The following is a 23,767-nucleotide window of genomic DNA, read 5'->3' as shown; positions in this document are numbered from 1 at the left end:
CATAAGGCTATGTCATTTTCGGATTGTTCGTTGTACATATAGAGGTTCTGCCTCATTAATGATCAAATAAAACCTTTGTCTTTCCCGGATTGATTGTTATATATGATAGGCTCTGCCTACTCTACGATCAAAGAAAAGTTATTTCTATTATGTTGAGACTATAAATAAATATGGTATCACAAGTTTGACCATATTGGAGATATGCATGTATATGATTATATCATGCAAAATTAAAGGTGGTAATAATGATAGTAAATTTAGTGTTACGGGCTAAACCATCCCGGTCAATCAATGATATTAAAAATCATTGTGAACTTTTTTAGAGAAACAAAATTTCTTTTAAAAGTATTGCATGTCCCCGTTCACATTTCATGAGATTGTAAGCACTGCACTTCATTCATATTTCAGGTAACATCTAATTTATAGTTTATTAAAATTATTAAAAATTTTATTTATTGTTTACGGAGTCGATGATTATATACCTCCTTCTTAATTCTGTAGTAGGCTATGCCTCCAAAATCATATAATGTTGGCCCATTCACCATCTTTTTGGATTAACAAGCTCATTGTATATATATGTTGATTTGATTTCTTTCATAAATCCCAATATTATACCCCAAATATAACCAATCTAAAAATAAGATTCGGTCAAAGGTGAATGGACATAAAAGTCATCATCTTGAGAGGGGGTAATACTAAGCTCATATTTTATAAAGATCTAAGATAATAGACATAACCGAAAACGGTATGTTATTGATCCTAAAGTGGGATTTAGTATGAGATGAATGAGCTCCAAGAGTTATCATCTCGAGGGGAAGAATTAAAGGAATCCCACATTGACAATAAGTCGATAAACTTTGGTGAATTTGACACCCCATAGCGATATAACTTTGGTGAAGTCATATCCTATAGTTTATCACATAGATATGTCGCATGTGATAAAGTGAAACATCCATGATGTTCATCTTGAAATGAGCTATGATGAATCGTTCATAGTGCAACTCCAAAATATTGCAAAACGATTCATGGTGATTTAATCTCTTTGTTTTTATATGGAACATGCAACTTTGCATGTAATAAATATTATATATGAGGCCAACAGTAAAAAAAAATATTTCTCCCATGTTATATATTCATGGTTGGAGATTAAATATTTCTCATTTTGAATCTTATGGGTATGTGATATATATCGTAAATGCTCTTCCAGACCGCATAAAAATATCATCTAAAGAGGAAGAAATATATAGATGCGTGAGATGAGTCTCCGCTCTAATAATAAAAGTCATCTTATGAGAGATGCGCCTATTGCAAGATTTGCATATCATCATGTTGGATGATAAAATTCTCCATCATTATGGGAGAATCATCAAATAGTTTTGGATCTTTGAACAAGTTCAAAAGATCACTATTCAAAATATATATTGCAAATCAAATGCAAAAAGCTGATGGATGAGATTTCATATAATGATTGATCCTCACATAAATAAATATGAACTTGTAGGTCTGAGAAATCTCACATCCCAGCTAAAAATGCTCCAATAAAAATATGTCTCTAGCGGATGACATACTAAGTCTATGACAAATAAGAAACGTGATAGACTACTTTGGTTCCTAAGATAAAATCTTCGAAAAGAAAAAGGAGCAAATTAAAAGAGGATTATACTCTCAAAGGAGGAGCAAATGAACTCTTAAAGAGGAGTAGATAGACTCTTTAAGAAGAGCTAATAGACTCCCAGAGAGGAGTACATAGAATCCTAAAGAGGAGCAAGATACTCCTCAAGAGGAGTAGAGAAACTGATTGATATGGTTAATAACGAAATCAAGTACCAGAATAAAATCATTTATAGAATGGTTAAAGAGATCTCGATTAACCATGTCATTAATGGAAATATGGAACCAAATACATAATGTCGACAATAAAAATATTGTATCGCGCAATGTGATTAATGAGGATCATAAATCTCCGCTTTGTGAGCGTATAGAGATATATATTGGCCAATAAAAGTGGTAATCAAGTCTATATTAAACTCGTATGAAAGACGAGTAATTGTTGGACTAGTGGTCCAAGCATCAAAAGGGTATAATGATATATAACAAAATGGTGTGTCGCGCCATGTTTTGTTAAAATACCTTATCAAACAAAATGGATGCTATAGCAATGACTTGAAATATGCCTCATGGGATGCTTGAAGAGCTAATCCCGAAAGATATATGATATTACAATTATGTTCTCAAGAACTCATTGATGATCATCAAAACCCTTAAAGGTTATTTGGAAGAAAAGATCTTGTAAACATCTTTCGAAATATATGATATAATAATCAATTCTAATATAAGTCAAATATATATATATATAGTTATATAAGATCATATATAAATGCTGACGAGCATTTATATATTTTATGAATTATGCATAGCATTTTCTACTAACCTCTTTACAACATATAACTCATTCTCTATGAGTAGATTTTGAGATGAGTTAAAACATATCTTCTATTGCAAAGATATGATTAACTTGGGTTTAATATATTTTAGAAACCCAGAGCTTGGTTTAGTTGTTTTTGCAGATGGAAGATTTATATCAAGTCTATATAAAGATATATAGCAAAACAACGACTTTGTGACGTTTTAGTGACAGACTTTGGTCGTTGCTTATTAAAGTCATGCCAAACTAATTGTGCTTCATATGCCATATCGAGAATTCATAATGGCTCAGATGATGCCCGAACGTCAACCAATAGTTAGCTGCCGAAGACGGTAGCCTCGTAACAGGTTAGCGAAGAACTTCAAGCTAATGGTCTCATCAAATATTTGCACACCTTTGATTTTGTGTTCTACTTACAATTGATGTTACTTCTTCTCGGGATCATAAATACTTTATCAGTGGCTCTGCAAAGGAAAGATCAAGACATTTTAAATGCTATGTCTTTGGTGAAATCTACCAAGCAACAATTGTACAATCTCAGGGATAATGGATGGGATTCTTTGGTTGAAAAAGTTAATTCTTTTTGTGAGAGTCATAAAACTGAGTTGATCATCATGGAAGATGAATTTGTTGATCCAAAGAAGCCAAGACGGAGAACCAACATAACAAACTTGCATCATTATCAGGTGGAATGTTTTTATACTGTCTTGGATATGCAAATTCAAGAGTTTAATGATCGTTTTGACGAAGTTAACACTGAATTGTTTAGTTGCACTGCGTATTTGAGCCATTTTTGTTCATTCCACGAGTTTGACCAGTCGAAACTTGTGAGATTATCTGAGTTTTATCCAGAAGATTTTAGTTCTATGGAGCGGATATCTTTTGAGCATCAATTTGGTATTTACATTGATAATATCCGTGAAGATAAAAGGTTTGCTAATTTGGAGAGTCTTGGAGATCTTGCACGTGTGATGATGAAGACAAGAAAACATCTTTCGCATCCTCTTGTTTATCGACTTTTGAAGTTGGTTTTAACTTTACCTGTTGCCACTGCTACAGTCGAGAGATGCTTTTCAGCGATGAAAATTGTGAAGACTACCTTACGAAACCGAATAGGTGATCAATTTTTAAATGATTGTATGGTTTATTTTATTGAAAAAGAGCACTTAGATAAAGTGACAAATGAGGTAGTGATAAAAAGATTTCAATATAGAAGATCGTAGAATAGTTTTGTATGACTTCTTAATATGTTTTTGTTATGACTATTTTTTAAGTTTTATTTTTTTGGTTTTGGATTTTTTAATAATAATATTATTATTCTATTTTATTCAATTATTTTATTAATTATTTTGTGCCCCATGTTAAATAAATTTCTGCATCCGCTACTACTTGTTCACCACTTTACCACTTGTCTTTCATATTTGTACACTTGTCTTTATTTATTTGTGTAGTGCATGAGTCATTATAGTTTTATCACTAGTATATATAAAGGTTATGTAAATGAGAATAAGGTGTGAGAAAAAGATGTTGACATAATAAAAAGAAGAATAATAAATGTGTTAATGTTGCTTTTCCTCACTCTCTCATCTCTCACGCTCTTCCTCCATTTTCTTTGTACAATTATATATTTCCTTATACACATACATATATACACATATATACATATATATTTACGTTATTATTTATAACAAAAATACATTTGTTGCGGTGGCTCAATTAATATTGAATGTGATGCAGTTAGTATATTGTGCCAATTCAAAATCATATCTATAGACAACAAATTTTCTGTTGACAAACTCACACTAGAAGTGATAATAAATAAGCCAAATATTTATACAAATGATATGAACTATTCCAAAAGCCAAAAATGCAGAAATATTTTTCAAATACTTTAATACACCACTCAACTTATATTTCTGAAACACAAACACACTTAATTTCATATAGCATGAATAAACCAATCCATATTTTTAAATGAAGATTCAATGAAAATAATCAAATCATGGCAACAAAGCATTCATTTGGTCCCAACGTAATATTCAATAAAAGAAAAAAAAAGAGTTGGTAAAAACAAAAATAAACACAAAACACGTTGTAACAAACTATTTGGATTTTGTCTCATATTTTAATTTGCCATCAGTTAGACATAAATAGAAGATATTTTTTTCTAGAAATTTCTACAACCAGAATAATTAAAGAAATCAAATGAAGAAACACAAAACTTTATTGACAGAATACTCATAATATAAACTCTCTACTCATACGTATATATATATATATATATATACTAGAATTTGTTCCCACACACGCGCGGGATTTTAATTTAAAATATTTCTTATCAATAGATATTGTTGAGCTCAAATATAATTATTTCTATTTTTGAGTATAAATTTATATAAATACTAAACTTACTTTACTCAGTGATATGCAACATATATATATTTAAAGATAATATTTCTTTGTTATATCTATTTGCGATTTTACGTGGGATTTTAGTTAAATTTTTTATCAATAAGAATCATTGAATATGAATATAATTTGAAGATTAAAAGATAAATCTATATAAATGCCGTACTTATTTTACTAATCTATATATAACATATATTGTCTAGTGTCGCAATAATATTTTCGACAATTGTCTGACCTTTTATCTTTAAAAGAGTCCATTTCATATTCATAATTTTAAAAGTTCTAACGTCAATGTCGATCGTTGACCTAATTATAAAGACCATTTAAATATATTGATATCCTACATTAAATGCGAATATACAAAGTTTCATGAACAATTTATTGCTATATCGCTATAATGAGGTTGTCCAAACGCATCTTCTGCCATAATAGAATTTCCAACTAAGTCAAGAATACTTAAATGATGAAAGGCTTAAACCCCACAATGAATATCTATTCACTAATCCAAGTTACATATTTTTCTAAAATATCATATGTTATTTGCAGATGTTAAATTTTTGATGCAACCCCAACTTCGTCTTCCAAAAAAAAATCATAGTGTAATTTAAATATGTTGTTTTTGCCAATATTTTAGGTTAAAAGCATTTGATATATATATGTTATATTTGTTATATTATGTTATAAAATTGTAGCTCCAGTTGATAATATACCTTACACAAATCACATACCACTTTTTGTAACGGCTTACATATCATTTTTTCTATATTTCCTAACCAATGATTTTGTTTTTTTAGATAGATTATTTTTTCAAAATTCTTTTTCATAGTTTTCCCAAAAAAGTGTGTCACTTACAATGTCTTTGTTTTAGATCAAAACTTTTAAGTTAAGTTAAGTTAAATAATTAATCTTTTCTTTCTTATAAGTAAAATTTAATAACAAATCTTTTCTTTCTTAGAAACTAATGTTTCACTTCAATATTATTTTTCATGTTTAGATTTTTATAAATACAATTACATAACTCGTTTTTTTATTCCACCATGCATTAAAATCTTACTTACATTCTAAAACTCATTAACCATTCTAAATTTTGGAATATAATCATTTTCTGGTTATAATTTTAATAAATAACATTATTACTAAAACAAATTTATAGTATTATTTACTATTTTAAAAATTTTCATTTATTTTACTTAATCCATTTTTAGATAGTTATTATCTTATTATTTACTAAAAAATTATATTATTGTTTATACTATTTTAAATTTTAATTAATTTTAGTTAATTAGTTTTTCATTTATTTTTTGTTATTATTAATTATAAGTAATAAATATGCAATGAATGAATATTAAAAATAGTATTTTTATGCAAAAGAAAAAAAATGATTAGGTGGATGCTGATGTGGAGGAAAGAGAAGTGAGCAAAGTATATATATATATATATATATATATATATATATTTATAAAGCTAATTATATTTAAGAACGTCATCATAATTACACAAGTTAGCACGAACATACAAAATATATATAGCCAGCAAAACTAATATGGAATAGTGACTCCCTATTAAGTATCCTGATTCAAAAGTAATTAACACAAAACTCTAATAGATTTGTTTTTCTTTATCTGGTTAACCAAAAAGAAAAAGAAGAATAAACTATCCTTAGTGTGAATTAGATTGCCATTAAGATAAGGTTTGGTCCACGCAGCATGTACACACAAAGTCTACAGAGAATGTGATGATAAGTGTATCATACGAAGTTTGTGGTTGCTAAATGAGACCAACTAGTATTTAAACGAGCCTTGTCTCATCACCATTTCATCAATACAAGCTTATAACTCTCCACATATACATCTTGCAATCAAACAACTGATCAATTGAGAGATGGAAGGCAAAACTTTGATTCTAAGTGTGCTCCTAATGAGTCTTGTCTTGGCGGAGATTCAAGTCGAGGCAAAGAGTTGTTGCCGGAACAGAACTGCTAGAAATTGTTACAATGTATGCCGTATTACTGGAACTCCTAGGGAAACTTGTGTAAAACTTTGTAGATGCAAAATTGTTGAGGGGCCATGTCCTCCGGGTCCACGTGACAATTTTGAAAACTCTGGTAATTTAATTTCACATTTTTTCTTTGTTGTTTCATTAAGCTATATCTTTTACAAGTTGGACCAAGATTTTGATGCAAATTAGAAGAATTTTTTTATTTAATTTTATTTTATTTAAGGTGATGCCGACAACGAATACTGTAAGTAGGGTTGTGCATCTTCTGTGTGTGGTGCCTTAACCACCTACCAAAACTCCGGTAACCCAAAAACTCATTAAGATTATTATTATTTTTATTATTGGATTTTAGAGCATATGAAAAATCAATTAATTCTAATATTGTTTCTGTAAATTAGATGCAAGTGAAATTGTGAATGGAGCAGTTGTACAATGCACCTGAGGCATGTTCTGAGTTATGTACCAAGGGCTCATATTCATAAGCTAATCAGGAGACGGGCTTCCTCAGATCGTCACATTTATGGAGACATACAAGCGCAAATCGAATGGGATATTTGTCGATAAAAAGGTGGAAAAAATTGCTCTAAGATGTAGCGCTATGCTATGGCTATATTAAAATTATTATTAGCATTTTTTATTTGTCATATTATAATTGAAAGTAGCAAAATATTTGTACATATTTTGCCAACATAAAATCATATCTATAGACAACAAATTTTCTGTTGACAAACTCACACTACAAGTGAAAATAAATAAGCCAAATATGCAGAAATATTACTTTTCAAATATTTTAATACACCACTCAAGTTATATTTGTGAAATCCATATACACACTTAATTTTCTAAAGCATGAATAAACCAATCCATATTGTTAAATGAAGATTCAATGAAAATAATCAAATCATGGCAACAAGCATTCATCTGGTCCCAACGTAATATCAAAAAAATATATATCCGTAATATATTATTTTGGAAGTACATGACTTTTTTTTTTTTTTTTTTTTTTCTGGTTAACCAAAAAGAAAAAGAAGAATAGATTAAAACTACATATCCTTAGTCTGAATTAGATTGCCATTAAGATAAGGTTTGGTACCACGCAGCGTGTACACACAAAGTCTACCGAGAATGTGATGATAAGTGTATCATACGAAGTTTGTGGTTGCTAAATGAGACCAACTAGTATTTAAATGAGCCTTGTCTCATCACCATTTCATCAATACAAGCTTATAACTCTCCACATATACATTTTGTAATCAAACAACCGATACAATCGAAAGATGGAAGGTAAAACTTTGATTCTAAGTGTGTTCGTAATGAGTCTTTTCATGGCCCAGATTCAAGTCGAAGCAAAGAGTTGTTGCCCAAACACGACCGCTAGAAACTGTTACAATGTATGCCGTTTAACTGGAGCTTCTAGGGAAACTTGTGCAAAACTTTGTGGATGCAAAATTGTTGAGGGGCCATGTCCTCCGGGTCCACGTGGCATTCTTGAAAACTCTGGTAATTTAATTTCACATTTTTTCTTTATTGTTTTGATTAAGTTATATGATTTACAGGTTGGACCAAGATTTTGATGCAAGTTTTATTTTTTAATTTTTATTTTATTTAAGGTGATGCAGTTAGCGAATACTGCAAGTTGGGTTGTGCATCCTCTGTGTGTGGTACCTTAACCACTCTCGAGAACTCTGGTAAGACAGAAACTCATTAATATTATTATTATTTTATTATTATTATTATTATTAGAATTATGGAGCATATGAAAAATCAATTAATTCTAATAATGTTTCGGTGAATTAGATGCAAGTGAAATTGTGAATGGAGCAGTTGTACCTTGCACCGAGGCATGTTCTGAGTTATGTACAAAGAGATCATCCAATGTAGTGTAAACTGCATAACAAACATATCCACGAACTATGTGCGCTGTTGTTTTCCTGTTTTCAATAATTGTCGTGTATATGACAAAAAATGCTAGAGCCTTAAGCTAACATCTACTATTTCCAGGATTTCTATGTGACGTAGAAGAAGGTCATTGATCCCTAGATTGTTTACCCCTTCTACTTGCTATTATCCAAATAAAGAATAATAATGTGTCCCTTATCTTTTATGATCAAAACAATCTCTCGCTTTAACGTATTTTTCTTACAATCAGTTCATATATATCTTCACAACATCCAACGCCAACTTATCAAAACAGTTAAGACTTATAAATCTCAAATTATATAAAATCTTGTATGAACCATTCAGAATGCAATCAATAGGTTGAAGTAATGGCAGTGCCATGCCTAGGTACTTTGGGGCTTTGGCAGAACCGTGCCTAGGATTATACGGGCCGGAAGCGGTGTATAAAAAAGAGGCCTTAAATTTTTTTTAAAAATCTCTATATAATTTATGAAAAAGAAAACTATATTATTATAAAAAACATACTTGTCTAATTGTTGATGTGACAACCCGTTTCGTTGACCCCACTAGCCCACCGCTAGCTTGCCCCCATAGGCCCGAAGCTGGCCCTATAGGGCATCGATCCTAACCCCTCACCATGAAATGGAACTATTCATCCAAATCCACCAGTAGGTTATTGGTGCGTCAGGCGTTCCTCGAACTCTGGTCCCCACTCTTTAACAACCTTCCCACAAGACAAGCTATCACCAATTGACAAAAAATCGATTTTTATGTGACAACCCATCCCGTGGACCCACTAGCCCACCGCTAGCTGCCCCAACGAACCGTCCTTGGACCCCACTAGCCCACTGCTAGCTGCCCAAACAGACTCCAAGCTGGCCCTGCAGGGCATCAATCCTAACCCATTACTGTGGATATCCCAATCCACCAGTAGGTTATTGGTGCGCCAAACGTTTCTCGAACCCTGGTCCCCACCCTTTAACAACCTTCCCACAGGACAAGTTGCCACCAATTGATCAATTGGTGACAGCTTGTCTTGTGGGAAGGTTTTTAAAGGGTGGGGACCAGGGTTCGAGGAACGCCTGGCGCACCAATAACCTACTGGTGGATTTGGATGAATAGTTCTATTTCACAGTGAGGGGTTAGGATCGATGTCCTGTAGGGCCAGCTTCGGGCCTATGGGGGCAAGCTAGCGGTGGGCTAGTGGGGTCAATGAAACGGGTTATTTCTTATATATCTAATATAATAAAGTAGACTTACACTCTCTAAAGAAGCTCTCTATCTATCTGCCACGTGGAACCTCTGAATTTTTTTTCTCTCTCTCATGTTTAAGCTAATTATTAATAGGCTGTAAATGGTTAATGGGCCACAGAAATATCTCGACTTCCGAAAGTAAAACCGACGGAATCTCACAGTTCCGTCTTCTACTCTTTCTCGCCTCTCACTCTTCCCCACCCTCCCCTCTTATCTATTCAGTTACCGCTAGAAACCCTAATTAATCTCACCTATGTTTTCATGGTGTTTCATTGACCAACAACGGAGATCTTAAAATGTAACTATACAAGGGTATTTATATTAGAGTGTTGAGATTAAGTAAAAGGAAGCTTAATCTCAACTTAATCAACTTTTAACCAACTATATAACCTTATATGCTAATACAATGTATGTCGTTTTTCTGGAGCGTCTAGGGAAACTTGTGTAAAACCTTGTGGATGCAAAATTGTTGAGGGGCCATGTCCTCCGGGTCCACGTGACATTAATTCTAATATTGTTTCCGTGAATTAGATGCAAGTGAAATTGTGAATGAAGCCGTTATACATTGCACCAAGGCATGTTCTGAGTTATGTACCAAGGGCTCATCCAATGCAGTTGAAACTACCTAACAAGCATACCCACGAACTATGTGTTGTTTTCCTTGTTTTCAATAATTGTCGTGTATGCGACAAAAAAATTCTAGAGTCTTGAGCTAGCTTCTACTATTTCCATGTTTTCTATGTGATGTAGAAGAAGGTCATCGATCCCTAGATTGTCTACCCCTTCTACTTGCTATTATCCAAATAAAGAATAATAACGTGGCCTTATTCTTTATAATCAAGACAAACTCTCGATTTAACGTAATTTTCTTACAATCAGTGTATATATATCTTCACAACATCCAGTGCCAACTTAGCAAAACAGTTAAGACTTATAATTCTCAAATTATATAAAACCTTGTATGAACCATATTTGAGAATGCAATCGATAGGTTGAAGTAATGGAAAAAGTATAGTGATGATTGTTAAGAGTAGTAACACAACAGACCTTTCGTTTTGATGAACAGTTACCCAATAGACTTTAAACACAAGGGAACGGTGAAATTCTCGGTAGTATATTGTGGACTAAATGGTTTTATTTCCAAAATTTTCTGTATCAAGTGGAATTAAGAAGGGGCCGAGATATGGTGTGAGATCAATCCCGTTTGACAAAGGTTTTGGAGGAAGTTCTTCAAGTCAATCTTACGAGCAAAATTTTATTGGGAACGAAAAAAAGCATCAGACGGGACTTGTTGAAGGTAAATTTAAAAGCCTTTTAAACTTCTTTAAACGTAATAAATAATTTGAAAACGCATATTTGTGGCTAAGTCTAGATAAGATCGACATCATGTTTGTATGAGTATAAAGTAAATAACACACAAGCTTTATTAACGGAGTTTGGATAACCTACATCCCCGGGACCTAGTCCAGAATTCGTTCACTAGAAAAAGGCTGCAACATACCACTCTCTAGAATTACAATGAAAAAAGACTACTACTAATTTTCTTTTCCGACTAGTGTAGATCTACAACAAAACTATCAAAAGATCTCTCTATCTTGTTGATGGGGCGACACCACACATCTTGTGTGCATCTCTCGAAACTACCTTGAAGCATGCAAGTCTTCATGAAACGCCTTCTTGGTATTTATATCAATTGCCTAACCCCTAGGGTTGACAACTTTACTATTATACAACAAATAGGAATTGGGAGACTAACAATTACACAACTCCTAGGATTGACAATTTTCCTATTGTACAATAAATAGGAAATTTCTATTATATAACAAATATGAAAGTTTCTCTCCATGATACCATCTTGAATCTTTCATGCAAGATGTTCATCCAGCTCAGCAGCCGCCATTTGGGTTGTCCAAGTCGGCCTTAAGCTTATTTACTAAAACTCTTCAATTCAGCTTCTTGTACTACTTCATGTATTAACGTCCGGACTAGTACAAGAACTGGTTCAGACGTCAGATACATCCTCTGATAAATCTGACTGCATGTTCCTTGATTCAACACAACATATTCTCTCCTTTGTGTCAATTATTGTGTCAGCATAATTACCAAGTGCTACTTTTTGCTCTACCATCATATGTATCAAGTAATACTTCATCATCTGTAAGAGTTTTGTCCACTTTCTTTGTCTCAATTGTTGCACCATCACTGAGACATCTATGATGTATCTTTTTATCCGTGTCTCATCTATTACAGTAGAGATTTCACGACATGTTCCAAACCTTATAAAACTTCAATCAACACAACATCTTCGTAACTTTAAATACCAGAAGAAAAACCAAAGAAAATTAGTCGACGGCTAAGGCTATGGTGCAAGGTACAAATATTGATTGGCTAGCTTATAGCTTATTCGCGGTTGATCCATTGTCAGATTCACCATCACCATGGATAAATTATTTTAAATAATAAAACACACACACAATTCCTTCACAAAATATATGTATTCTACATCTCAGCTAGCAAGTAGAAACCACAATCATTTGCACAATTGAACAAACGACAAGATAGCCATGGAGCTTTTTGTTGAGTATAAATAAAAATACGTTTGTTTGGTGTCATATCAGAAGTTGCGGTGGCTCAATTGATATTGAATGTGATGCAGTTATGTCTATAAGGATTACACATGCTAAATACGGAATATTTTTTTGATAATGCAACTTAGTATATTGTGCCAATGAAAATCATATCTATAGACAACAAATTTTCTGTTGACAAACTCACACTAAAAGTGAAATAAATAAGCTAAATATTATACAAGTGATATGAACTATTCCAAAAGCCAAATATGCAGAAATATTTTAACACACCACTGAAGTTATATTTCTGAAGCCCAACACACTGAATTTCCTATAGCATGATATGAATAAACCAGTCCATATTTTTAAATGAAGATTCAATGTAAATAATCAAATCATGGCAACAAAGCATTCATTCGGTCCCAACGTAATATTCAAAAAAAAAAAAAAAGAGTTGGTTAAAACAAAAAGAAACACAAAACACGTTGTAACAAACTATTTGGATTTTTTCTCCTATTTTAATTTGCCATCAGCTAGACATATCTAGAAGATATTTGTTTATAACTTATAACTAGAAGAGATTTGGCAGAAGCTCTGACAACCACGAAAGAGTTGGTTAAAAAAAAAATTAAGAAACACAAATTAAAACTATGTTCTTATCTTTCTCTTTACAAGAGAAGTGATACAAACTTTATAGACATAATAAAGTTATAAACAAAATTATAAGATATTACATAATAATTACACGGTTAGCAGGAATATATACAATATAACCCGCTGAACCAATACGAAAAAGAAGAAGATGATTTAAAGTATCCTTAGTCTGAATCAGATTGCATGCCTTTAAGATATGGTTGTCCACGCAGCATGTACAGACAAGTCTATAGAGACTAGAGAGCATGTGCTGAACATATCAAACGAAGTTTGTGGTTGCGAGCGGTAGACCAACTAGTGATATTGAATGTGATGCAGTTATGTCTATAAGGATTGAAGACCCATAAGGATTACACATGATAAATACGAAAACAATTTCTGGTTATGCAACTTAGTATATTGTGGCAATGCAAAATCATATCTATAGACAACAAAATTTCTGTTGACAAACTCACACTAAAAGTGAAAAAAAAATAAGCCAAATATTATACAAGTGATATGAACTATTCCAAAAGCCAAATATGCAGAAATATTTTTCAAATACTTAAATACACCACTCAAGTTATAATTCTGAAACCCAAACACACTTAATTTCATATAGCATGAATAAACCAATCCATATTTTTAAATGAAGATTCAATGTAAATAATCAAATCATGGCAACAAAGCATCCATTTGGTCCCAACGTAATATTCAAAAAAAAAGAGTTGGTAAAAACAAAAATAAACACAAAACACGTTGTAACAAACTATTTGGATTTTAGTCTCATATTTTAATTTGCCATCAGCTAGACATAACTAGAAGATATTTGTTTCTAGAAATTTCTACAACCACAATAAAGAAATTAAATGAAGAAACACAAAACTTTGTTGACAGAATACTCATATAATATAAACTCTCTACTCATACGTGTATATATATATATATATATATATATATATAAAGCTAATTATATTTAAGAACGTCATCATAATTACACAAGTTAGCACGAACATACAAAATATATATAGCCAGCAATACTAATACGGAATAGTGACTCCCTATTAAGTATCCTGATTCAAATATATCAAGTAGTTAACACAAAACTCTAATAGATTTGTTTTTCTTTATCTGGTTAACCAAAAAGAAGAAGAAGAACAAGATTTTAAACTATCCTTAGTGTGAATTCGATTGCCATTAAGATAAGGTTTGGTCCACGCAGCGTGTACACACAAAGTCTACAGAGAATGTGATGATAAGTGTATCATACGAAGTTTGTGGTTGCTAAATGAGACCAACTAGTATTTAAACGAGCCTTGTCTCATCACCATTTCATCAATACAAGCTTATAACTCTCCACATATACATTTTGCAATCAAACAACTGATCAATCGAAAGATGGAAGGCAAAACTTTGATTCTAAGTGTGCTCGTAATGAGTCTTGTCCTGGCGCAGATTCAAGTCGAAGCAAAGAGTTGTTGCTCGAGCACGACTGCTAGAAACTGTTACAATGTATGCCGTCTTCCTGGAACTGGTAGGGAAACTTGTGCAAAACTTTGTGGATGCAAAATTATTAAGGGGACAAAATGTACTACTCCGCCATATATACATGACATTCTTGAAAACTCTGGTAATTTCATAACTTTTTCTTTGTTGTTTCATTAAGTTATATCTTTTACATGTTGGACAAGGATTTTCACGATACAAGAACTTTTTTTTTTATTAATTTATTTAAGGTGATGCTGTCAACGAATATTGTAAGTTGGGTTGTGCATCCTCTGTGTGTGGTACCTTAACCACTCTCCAGAACTTTGGTAACGTGAAAACTTATTATTATTATTATTATTATTGTTATTATTATTATTGTTATTATTATATTATTATTATTATTATTATTATTATTATTATTATTATTATTATTATTATTAGAACAAGTGAAAAATCAATTAATTTTAATTTTGTATCGGTGAAATAGATGCAAGTGAAATTGTGAGTGGAGCAGTCGTACATTGCACCGAGGCATGTTCTGAGTTCTGTACCAAGGACTCATCCAATGCAGTTGAAACTGCCTAATAAGGATATCCAAGAACTGTGTTGTTGTTTTCCCTGTTTTCAATAATTGTCGTGTATGTGACAAAAAAATGCTAGAGTCTTAAGCTAGCATCTACTATTTCCAGGATTTCTATGTGACGTAGAAGAAGGTCATTGACCCCTAGATTGTTTACCCCTTCTACTTGCTATTATCCAAATAAAGAATAAAAATGTGTCCTTATCTTCTATATATGATCAAAACTCTCGCATTAACGTAATTTTCTTACAATCAGTTCATATCTTGACAACATCCAATGCAAACTTAGCAAAACAGTTAAGACTTACAAATCTCAAATTATATAATTCGTTCTACCTGGAAAACTTATAGTCATGATTGTTAGAGTAGTAACCCAATAACTTCTTGGAGCAAGTTCTTCAAGTTAAACTTACAAGCAAAAGTTTCTTGAGAGCGACGAAAAGTATCAGACGGAGCAAGAGAAGATTGCAACCTTGCAGTCCCAAATTAAAGATGCACATTTTTTGGGATCAAATGATGGCCCAACTTCATCAGACATAATTCCTCCTTCCGGAGCTGGACACGAAAATGTTCGGTGTTTACGGATATATCTCTTGTCAGCAATTTTGAAAATGGTCTTCGGCATTTAGTAAAGAGACTTACCCAAAGGAGGCACTTACATACAAAGAGTAAACACCGATATATTGCCCGCGTTCAACGATCTATTCTTTTTATAGTAAACCCGAAATATTTATCTATATAACACTGCGAATGGATGATAAAAATATTTTCTTGCATTCGAACACTTTGAAATTTAAAAGGCTTTTGTCGTAAAGGATAGATAATCAAATATAATCTTTTTTGGTTATGCAACTTAGTATATTGTGCCAATGCAAAATCATATCTATATATATAACAAATTTTCTGTTGACAAACTCACATCTGTATCGTGGTATCCTCTTCGTTCCGAACGTTTTTGTCTATGAGCTTGACCAGCTTCTCCGCCGGCGAGGGTTGGTTGCCATGACGTCTATCATTCCTTTCTCTCCAGAGGAGATACAGAGTATTCTGAAATGTGTATCCGATGATGAAGCGTGACTTCTTATCAAGTTCATTTCCACCAATCAGTGTTGCGATGTCTCGCCATTCTGCAGTGTACTTGTGCAAGAGCAGGCCTCTAGTGAGCTTCTCCCATACCGTCTGTGCAAAAGAACATTGAAAAAACAGGTGATCGATTGTTTCCATGGGGTTGTTGCAGAAAGTGCAGCTTGTATTGACATTTTGGTTCCAGGTTTGCATCCTGTCTCCAGTTGAAAGCCTGTTCTTCATCGCCAACCAAGTTATAAAAGCATACTTCGGAGTGTAGAAAGGGAACCAAACTGCTTTGTAGTTAGCCATTGTTGGTCGAGCAACCCGAATGAGAGACCAAGTTTCTTTGGTCATGAAAGTCTTGCGATACACACTGTTTCTGCCTTTCCAAAGGGCGACGTCCCGTTCTGCAGTTCTTCGGAACTTGTGGTACTGTATCTCCTCCTCCACTTGATTGAGTACAGGATGTCTGTGTCGTCGGTGTCGCGGCATGACCATGACCTCGGCCATAGTGCTCGCTGTAGATACACCTAGTGTTATTGTCCCTCTATCTCCAAGTTGGTCATGTAAACATCCCATAGTGCTCCAGTTGTCAAACCAAAAAGAAGTAGATTCACCATTCTTAACTTCCACCTTATGAAACTGTGCCGATAAATTCCTACATTTTAAGATCTTGTTCCATATCCAAGAGCCAGTGGGGGAGATGGGTTTCTCTGCCCACAACGAGCCATTCCGGATAAGACATCGCTTGACCCAATCCACCCACAAAGAATCTTTAGCAGACAGAATTCTCCATATCAGTTTCAACATACTGAAATTATTTGCTTCTTCTATGGAGCGCAGGACTAGTCCTCCTTCTTTCTTAGGTAAACAGACCTCAGTCCAGGCCACTTTTGCTTTTTTTGGTGTTTAGAGTAGGACCAGACCACAAAAAAAGCAGAGCATAACTTGTCTATTTCCTTTATACAAGCTTTTGGAAGTCTAAAAACAGATATCCAAAAGTTTGTTAAACTAAAAATCACCGAACTTAGCAGCTGTAACCTGCCTGCAAAAGAGAGCGACCTAGCTGTCCAGGAGCTTATTTGTGAACGTATCCTTTCCAAGAGAGGGAGATAATCAGCTTCAGACATGCGTTTAGAAAGTAGAGGTAGACCAAGGTATCGAACCGGTAACACACCCGACGCGAAGGGGAACTGTTGCAGAATCTCCGCTTCTGTATCCGGAGCTATTCCTGCCATATACAAGGTTGACTTCTCAAGACTAATCTACAGCCCTGAGTGACAGGCAAAATCATTGAAAACCTCCAGAACACCCTCGACTGAACTCTTATTTCCAGCAGTAATAACCATTAAATCATCCGCAAAACTGAGATGAGTGAGATGAAGCAATTGGCAATTTGGGTGGTACTCAAACTGCTTATTCAGGGCCGCTTTGTCAATCTTGCGAGAGAACACATTCATGCAGATGACAAACAAGTAAGGACTCAACGAGCAACCTTGTCTCAAGCCTCTCTTGCTTCCAAAATAACCCGCAAGTTCTCCATTTAGTTGAACAGAAAATGATGCAGAGGTGATACACGTTTGAATCCAGTTGACGAATTGACCAGGAAAGTCAAGAGCTCTTAACGTATTAAGTAGGAAACCCCACTGCACTGAGTCAAAAGCTTTTGAGATATTGATTTTCATGGCACAACGAGGAGAGATGGAGTCTTTATGGTAGTGTTTGACAAGCTCTGTAGCGAGAAGTACGTTCTCCATCAAAAATCGGTCCTTGATAAAGGCTGATTGATTAAGAGAGATGAATTTGGGAAGAAGACCTTTGAGTCTTGTAGTAAGAATCTTGGAAATGACCTTGTACAAGACATTGCAACATGAAATTGGCCTATAATCTTTCATTGTCCTTGCCTCTGTCTTCTTTGGTATAAGAGCTAAAATAGTAGAGTTGACCCCCTTAGGTAGAAAGCCTGTCCGGAAGAAGGATTGCACTGCTACAACAAAATCATCTCCCACGATGGACCAAGACTCTTTAAAGAACTCCACAGTGAAGCCATCATGACCTGGTGATTTGTTTGTGCGCATCGCAAACAGAACCTTTTTAATTTCCTCCTTGGTAACCTTTCTAGTGAGCATAGATTTGTCAGTAGGATCACATTTACAACTCAGAAGGTCCGACAACTCCTCAATAGTCCATTCGACATAGTCAGCAGGGGAATAAGTGAGAAAAACTCGAAAATGTCTTATTGCTTCCTCTTTGATGTGATTCTGATCAGTAACGACCCTTCCATCACCACACTGAATCTCCTATATATGATTTCTCAACTCCCTAATCTTAGCAGACGCATAGAAAGCCTTATTATTTTGATCACCAACCTTCAGCCAATGCAACTTTGCTTTTTGTTGCAGGTACCGTTCTTCAATATCAGTCAATCTTCGCCACTTCGCATATGCATCAACCTCGTCCTGTATCGCCTGAGAGGAAGGAGAAATCATAGTCGTAGTATATTTCAGTCAATTAAATTATCAATCCACAATCCGCATTAATCAACTCACTAAAAATACACAAAGTTGCTTAATCTATTCTTAACAGGAATTGAAAGAAACAGAACACAACTAACAACAAACTTTAAATCAAGATTAAACAAGTAAACCTTGGGCAAGGTAATTGACTTGGGAGATAGCTAACCAATCCTAGATGTCCAGGCAACAATCAAAAACAATCCTATGGCTAAGAACACTAATGCAAATCAATCCATTTCCATGGTAGAGATTCCTATGCTAATCAAGTGACAATCTAACTTTTTCCAAAGGCAATCACAGAGCTAGCATGCATTAAGAAGAGGTCTTAATACCACTAAGGACCCTAATCATCAATTTCCATTGGCTAGGAGTGCAAAGCCCTTGAATAGTTTGGTTCAGGAATTTCATCAAACACCTTCTGGGCAATGGAAATCCTAATGTCTAGATTCAAGCTTGATCAACGCTTTCCAGCATTATTAACACTAAACAAGATAAGAAACACATAAATAAGGCTCTAGACATCAAAGATCAATCATATATCTTCCTAATCTACCTAGCCCAAAGTTTTAATGATCTATTCACTCATCATCATAATCACACAAAGAAAATAGTTTGATCTTTGTGAAATCATAATAAGAGATTATAGATTAAGAGATTTGAAAGAGAAATTGCTATTAAAAAACTTAGAAGTACTCAATCATTCAACAAACCAAGAGTAAATAAGCTTAAGAATCCTAAGTGGCTGCTAAACAAGAGATAAACAAAAGATAAAACCAAAAAATAAGAGATAAGAGATAAGTCTCCCCTTAATAGGGTTAGATTATTTATAGCAAAATAAAAGGGAGCCGGGTCAACCCAGTTCAAACCGGGTCAAACCCGGATCAAAACTAAAACAAGTGTGGTGATGGTCTCACACGGCCATGCTTTGACCGATTGAGATGACCGATTGGGATGGCCGGGCACACTTTGGCTGATGGTGGTGGCGCTGGTGTAAACGGTGTTTTCTCTTCTTGAGCTCCATCGGCCATGGCTTGGCCGATTGATGAGGTCGCGTGGCTCCAACGGTCATGGCTTGGCCGATTGAGCTTGGCCGCTGCTGTAAACGATCTTCCTCTTACTGAACTCCAGCAGCCAGCTCTTGACCGATTGGGATGGCCGCTGGTCTTCACTCGGCCACCGTTTGGCCGCTGCTCTTGGCCGCGTGTGGCTCCTGTTTCACTCTGGCTGTATATACGTTCACTCAAACAGGTATAACTCTTTACACACAGATCTGATTGGCCTGAAATCACCTCCATTGCAAAGCTTACTCAATTTCCAATAACTTAGTGGAAGAAATCTGGAGCTAAATCCCAAAGAAAGGTCTTCATACGAGTCGATATTTGAGGGACTGAAAACTGGTTCCGAATCATCAATCATCTTGTGTGCATCCAAATGTGTGTCTTCCATTATATTGCTAATTATTGACTTATTTGGCTCCAAAGCACACTTTCCTTGTACATCTCTACTCCATCATCTGAGATAACAAACTTGATGCAAAATGCAACCTACACAACCTAAATGCTCATGAATATGCACAAAACAATGAAGAATTAAGTTCTAAAATTACATAAAAACACAAGATATCAGTCCGCTCCTGCTGAGTGCAAAGAGTGACATATGCCTCCTTTGTGCGGACAGTACTGTTTGCCACCAGTTTCTTCCCCATACTCCGAAGATGTGGTTTAAGTCCTTTTAATGATTTTGAGAAACAATGCATCGCAGAGGTGGAATGAAAAAGAGCGGGTGACTCTTGCCATCGTCCAGCCAGTTGAGAGAGGAACTCTGGTTGTTTTGTGACTGCATTTATAAATTTAAACGGCCTCTTCACTTTCGACTTCAGCGCAAAGAGATAAAACCTGCAATGTAAGTGGTCTGAGCATCCCCCAGGCTCGAAAACAGAATATGACTGACCATACTGCTGAATCCATTCCTGATTAACCAACACTCGGTCTAGTTTCTTACAAATTACCCCCTCCTGACGTTTGTTACACCATATAAATTGTTGACCCTGATAACTCATATTAACTAGTTCGCAAAAATTGACAAGGTATGTACGCGGATTAACATCATATAGAGAGTGATCCTCATTATCCAAGATTTCATTGAAATCCCCACAGATAAGCCAAGCTCGACCATGAAAGAGTGGAGATGAGTGATGATGTCGTAAGTCACTCCAAAGCTCCTTACGCTCCACAACCAAGTTGGACTCGTAAACAAAAGTGACAAAGAAATCCTCCTTCCCTTCTACAGATATTGAGACCGTAATAAGTTGTGAGGTCTTAAACACTGGTGTAATGCGCACATTATTCTTCCAAACTATCCAGATTCTTCCCAGTCAATGCTCTTCATAATTAGACATAAAAAACCAATTAGCAAACACTAAGTCAATAACACGACTTGCTCTACGTTCCTTAACCTTAGGTTCAATTAAACACCCAAAATCAAAATTACCACGAGTCATCCACTCTTGTACCACACGGTGATTCTCCTTCCTGTTGAAGCCTCTGGCATTCCAGAAAAACCCGGACATCAAAGAGCTTTGGAAGTTGTACGTATTGACAGATTACTAGGAGGAGGCCTAGTACTCTGTGTGCTGGTTTGCGATATAAATTTATGGCTTTCCTTCGAAGCACGTGGAAGAGAGTGCCGGAGCGTCACCCCCTTGGCTGTCTCAGTTCCTCCCTGATCAGTCGTAGGCACGATAGTCGCAGGATCCCCACCACCAGGCTGTTGAGTAAGATCGAGACTCTGTTCCAAATCGGGTATAACATCCTCTCCTTCCTCTTCCTTTTCACTAAGACATGAAAAGGAGTTTGAAAGCTTTGAAGCGTCAACCTGACTCATATCTAACCGTTTACCTGGACTACGAATCCCCTTAGTAGGTGTACACCTAGTGATGTTAAAACGGGTCTTATACCCACGGGTCTAAACAGGCCTAGTTTATTTTTTAAAACCCGAATCCACTTAAAAAACACAAAATTATAAACGGATTTAAAAGGGTATAACCATTAAGACCCGAATACTAATGGGTTTGAGCAAAATATTATCGGGTAGCCCGTTTATTTCATTTGTTTTCAGAATTTTCCAGAATCTTCAAAAATTTTCAAAATTCGTCGAGAGAAGCTATCTCCGGCGAATCTCCGATTCAGAACAAGAGGGTCGTGTCTTCTTTCTCTAATTCCAATTTCAGGTATGTGCTTTTGATTGTCGTCATTTTGATTCTAATTTGATTGTCGTCATTTTGATTCTAATTTTATCAAATGGGTTCAAATGGGTTCCCCTGAATAAGTTGGCATATAATCTCTAATCTCTCAATCCTATGCAAGAACATCACTTACTCCATCGTTTAAGTTGGCATATAATCTCTTAATCCTGTGTTATTAGGCTCTGATTTTGTTGTGTTTGTCTCATTTGTTTATTCAGGGCATTGTGTTATTAGGCTCTGATTAAACTGTGTAGAGAACTCTGGCTTCACGTTTTCAGTTGTGGTTCTTTAGAGTGATTACTGTTTATTTCGATAGCTGTTGTTTCTAGTGATTCTCAATCATCAGATTGGTATGAATTTATACGTTAGCATCATCTTACTGCAATTTTGGACTAGGAAGACATTAATTTAGTTATACAGATTAGTCTATGTGTTCACTTTATAGCCGAACTTTTATTGGTTACTCTTTGTTCTTCTTTTTTGAGCAAATAGTGCATATCTATGCAAGTGTGTGTCTGCAGTTTCTGCATATTCATATTGGGTTTCAGTAATTGCATAAACCAAATTTTAGAGGGGTTTATGGTTTATATCATCTCTTGTCTCTCTGGAACTTAATAATTTGGTATGTCATCCTTGTGTTATTTGGCTTAAGTTTTGTATTCATCAGATGGTGATAATGGTTTTTGCTTTATGTTATGCTAATCTTGTCAAGTTTTTCTGATTCATATTTTGTTTTTTGAAGTACTTGAATCAGATTCAGAAGTGACTATGGTTTGTATCATCTCTATGTCTCTCTGGAACTTAGTAATTAGCTTATTCATAATCATATGTAAGGTTGTTTTTGTTGTTCAATCGTTCTTGTGTGTGTATATATTAACAGGAGCTGAGGTTGCGGTTCTCTGCATAACCAAATCTGGTGAAGTAGTTATTAGGCTCTGATCTTGTTGTGTCCCCAATTGGAGCAGTCAATTCACCGTGGGGGTAACCATGGGTAGACAAACTCCACAACAGTATCGCCTCCCTTCCCAGATTTAAAAGAGATATGTTTAGGCAAGTTCTTTGTTAAATCCAGGAAGAAACTCACCCAACAGAGACAAAGAAACCTCCAAACCTCAAGAACACTCACATAGACTTTTGTTCTCTTCTTTCTCTCTAGAAAAACTGATGAAAGCGGCTAAAGAGAAGAAGGAAGTCGTGTTTTTCCTATTATACTCGAGCCTTAGGGTTTCCTTAACCCAACCACGCAAACCAGAGAATTAAAATCGAACTAATTTGAACCATCTGCATAAGGTGTCGATCAACACCAGCACCTGTGTCGATCGACACTCTTACCAAATTTCCACAATTCCGTTCACGGGTGTTACATAAATTATACAGAATTATTCTTCAAAACTTTTAACACACCACTAAGTTATATTTCTGAAACCCATATACACACTTAATTTCCTATAACATGAATATTCAATGAAAATAATCAAATCATGGCAAAGAGCATTCATTTGGTCCCAACATAATATTCAAAAAAAAAATGATGCATGAAGCTTACCATAAGTCACAAAGATCTTTTTTTTTTTTTTGTACCTCACAAGTCACAACAGTAGTATCATGGAAACTATATTCTTAAGTTTCTCAAGTACGCAAAAGATAGAAGCCTAGGTTGTCGTCGTTTCCACTCACAATTAA

The 23,767-nt window shown here is 34.7% G+C and overlaps 4 protein-coding genes across 6 annotated transcripts; 3 read left to right on the top strand and 1 right to left on the bottom strand.

The window, feature by feature from the left end:
• Positions 1-2,922: 2,922 nt before the first annotated feature.
• On the top strand, positions 2,923-3,648 carry LOC147929350 (uncharacterized). Its single transcript, XM_087480580.1, has one exon. The coding sequence runs from the start codon at positions 2,923-2,925 to the stop codon at positions 3,646-3,648; it is 726 nt and encodes a 241-aa protein (XP_087336706.1).
• Positions 3,649-8,044: 4,396 nt separating this feature from the next.
• Positions 8,045-8,945, top strand: LOC104736286 (thionin). 3 transcript variants are annotated; one of them, XM_087481332.1, is made up of 4 exons: positions 8,045-8,332; positions 8,452-8,520; positions 8,630-8,747; positions 8,834-8,945. In XM_087481332.1, the coding sequence occupies exons 1-3, from the start codon at positions 8,110-8,112 to the stop codon at positions 8,716-8,718; spliced, it is 381 nt and encodes a 126-aa protein (XP_087337458.1). In that variant the 5' UTR covers positions 8,045-8,109; the 3' UTR covers positions 8,719-8,747; positions 8,834-8,945. The 3 variants fall into 3 exon arrangements, with proteins under 3 accessions (XP_087337458.1, XP_010454550.1, XP_010454547.1); XM_010456248.3 differs by having other exon boundaries at positions 8,443-8,520; XM_010456245.3 differs by having other exon boundaries at positions 8,443-8,520; positions 8,630-8,945.
• A 5,586-nt stretch (positions 8,946-14,531) lies between these two features.
• LOC104736285 (thionin-like) lies at positions 14,532-15,469 on the top strand. The gene is made up of 3 exons (XM_010456244.3): positions 14,532-14,818; positions 14,925-15,002; positions 15,164-15,469. Exons 1-3 carry the CDS (start codon positions 14,587-14,589, stop codon positions 15,259-15,261), a joined length of 408 nt encoding a protein of 135 aa, XP_010454546.1. The 5' UTR covers positions 14,532-14,586; the 3' UTR covers positions 15,262-15,469.
• On the bottom strand, positions 15,468-17,134 carry LOC147929349 (uncharacterized). The gene has a single exon (XM_087481331.1). The coding sequence runs from the start codon at positions 17,132-17,134 to the stop codon at positions 16,172-16,174; it is 963 nt and encodes a 320-aa protein (XP_087337457.1). The 3' UTR covers positions 15,468-16,171.
• Positions 17,135-23,767: the final 6,633 nt, after the last annotated feature.

Source organism: Camelina sativa, chromosome 13 (assembly GCF_030686135.1).
Source record: "Camelina sativa cultivar CO46 ecotype springtype chromosome 13, ASM3068613v1".
NCBI lineage: Eukaryota > Viridiplantae > Streptophyta > Magnoliopsida > Brassicales > Brassicaceae > Camelina > Camelina sativa.
This window is presented reverse-complemented; position numbering and strand designations above follow the sequence as displayed.

What these genes read in the sequence shown, in the direction of transcription:
- LOC147929349 (XM_087481331.1), bottom strand. Translation starts at nt 17,134, where the DNA reads ATGTTGAAACTGATATGGAGAATTCTGTCTGCTAAAGATTCTTTGTGG.
- LOC147929350 (XM_087480580.1), top strand. Translation starts at nt 2,923, where the DNA reads ATGTCTTTGGTGAAATCTACCAAGCAACAATTGTACAATCTCAGGGAT.
- LOC104736286 (XM_010456248.3), top strand. Translation starts at nt 8,110, where the DNA reads ATGGAAGGTAAAACTTTGATTCTAAGTGTGTTCGTAATGAGTCTTTTC. An exon ending in TGGCATTCTTGAAAACTCTG is followed by an intron (nt 8,333 to 8,442) that starts GTAATTTAATTT and finishes ATTTTATTTAAG; the next exon opens with GTGATGCAGTTAGCGAATAC. An exon ending in AACCACTCTCGAGAACTCTG is followed by an intron (nt 8,521 to 8,629) that starts GTAAGACAGAAA and finishes TCGGTGAATTAG; the next exon opens with ATGCAAGTGAAATTGTGAAT.
- LOC104736285 (XM_010456244.3), top strand. Translation starts at nt 14,587, where the DNA reads ATGGAAGGCAAAACTTTGATTCTAAGTGTGCTCGTAATGAGTCTTGTC. An exon ending in TGACATTCTTGAAAACTCTG is followed by an intron (nt 14,819 to 14,924) that starts GTAATTTCATAA and finishes AATTTATTTAAG; the next exon opens with GTGATGCTGTCAACGAATAT. An exon ending in AACCACTCTCCAGAACTTTG is followed by an intron (nt 15,003 to 15,163) that starts GTAACGTGAAAA and finishes TCGGTGAAATAG; the next exon opens with ATGCAAGTGAAATTGTGAGT.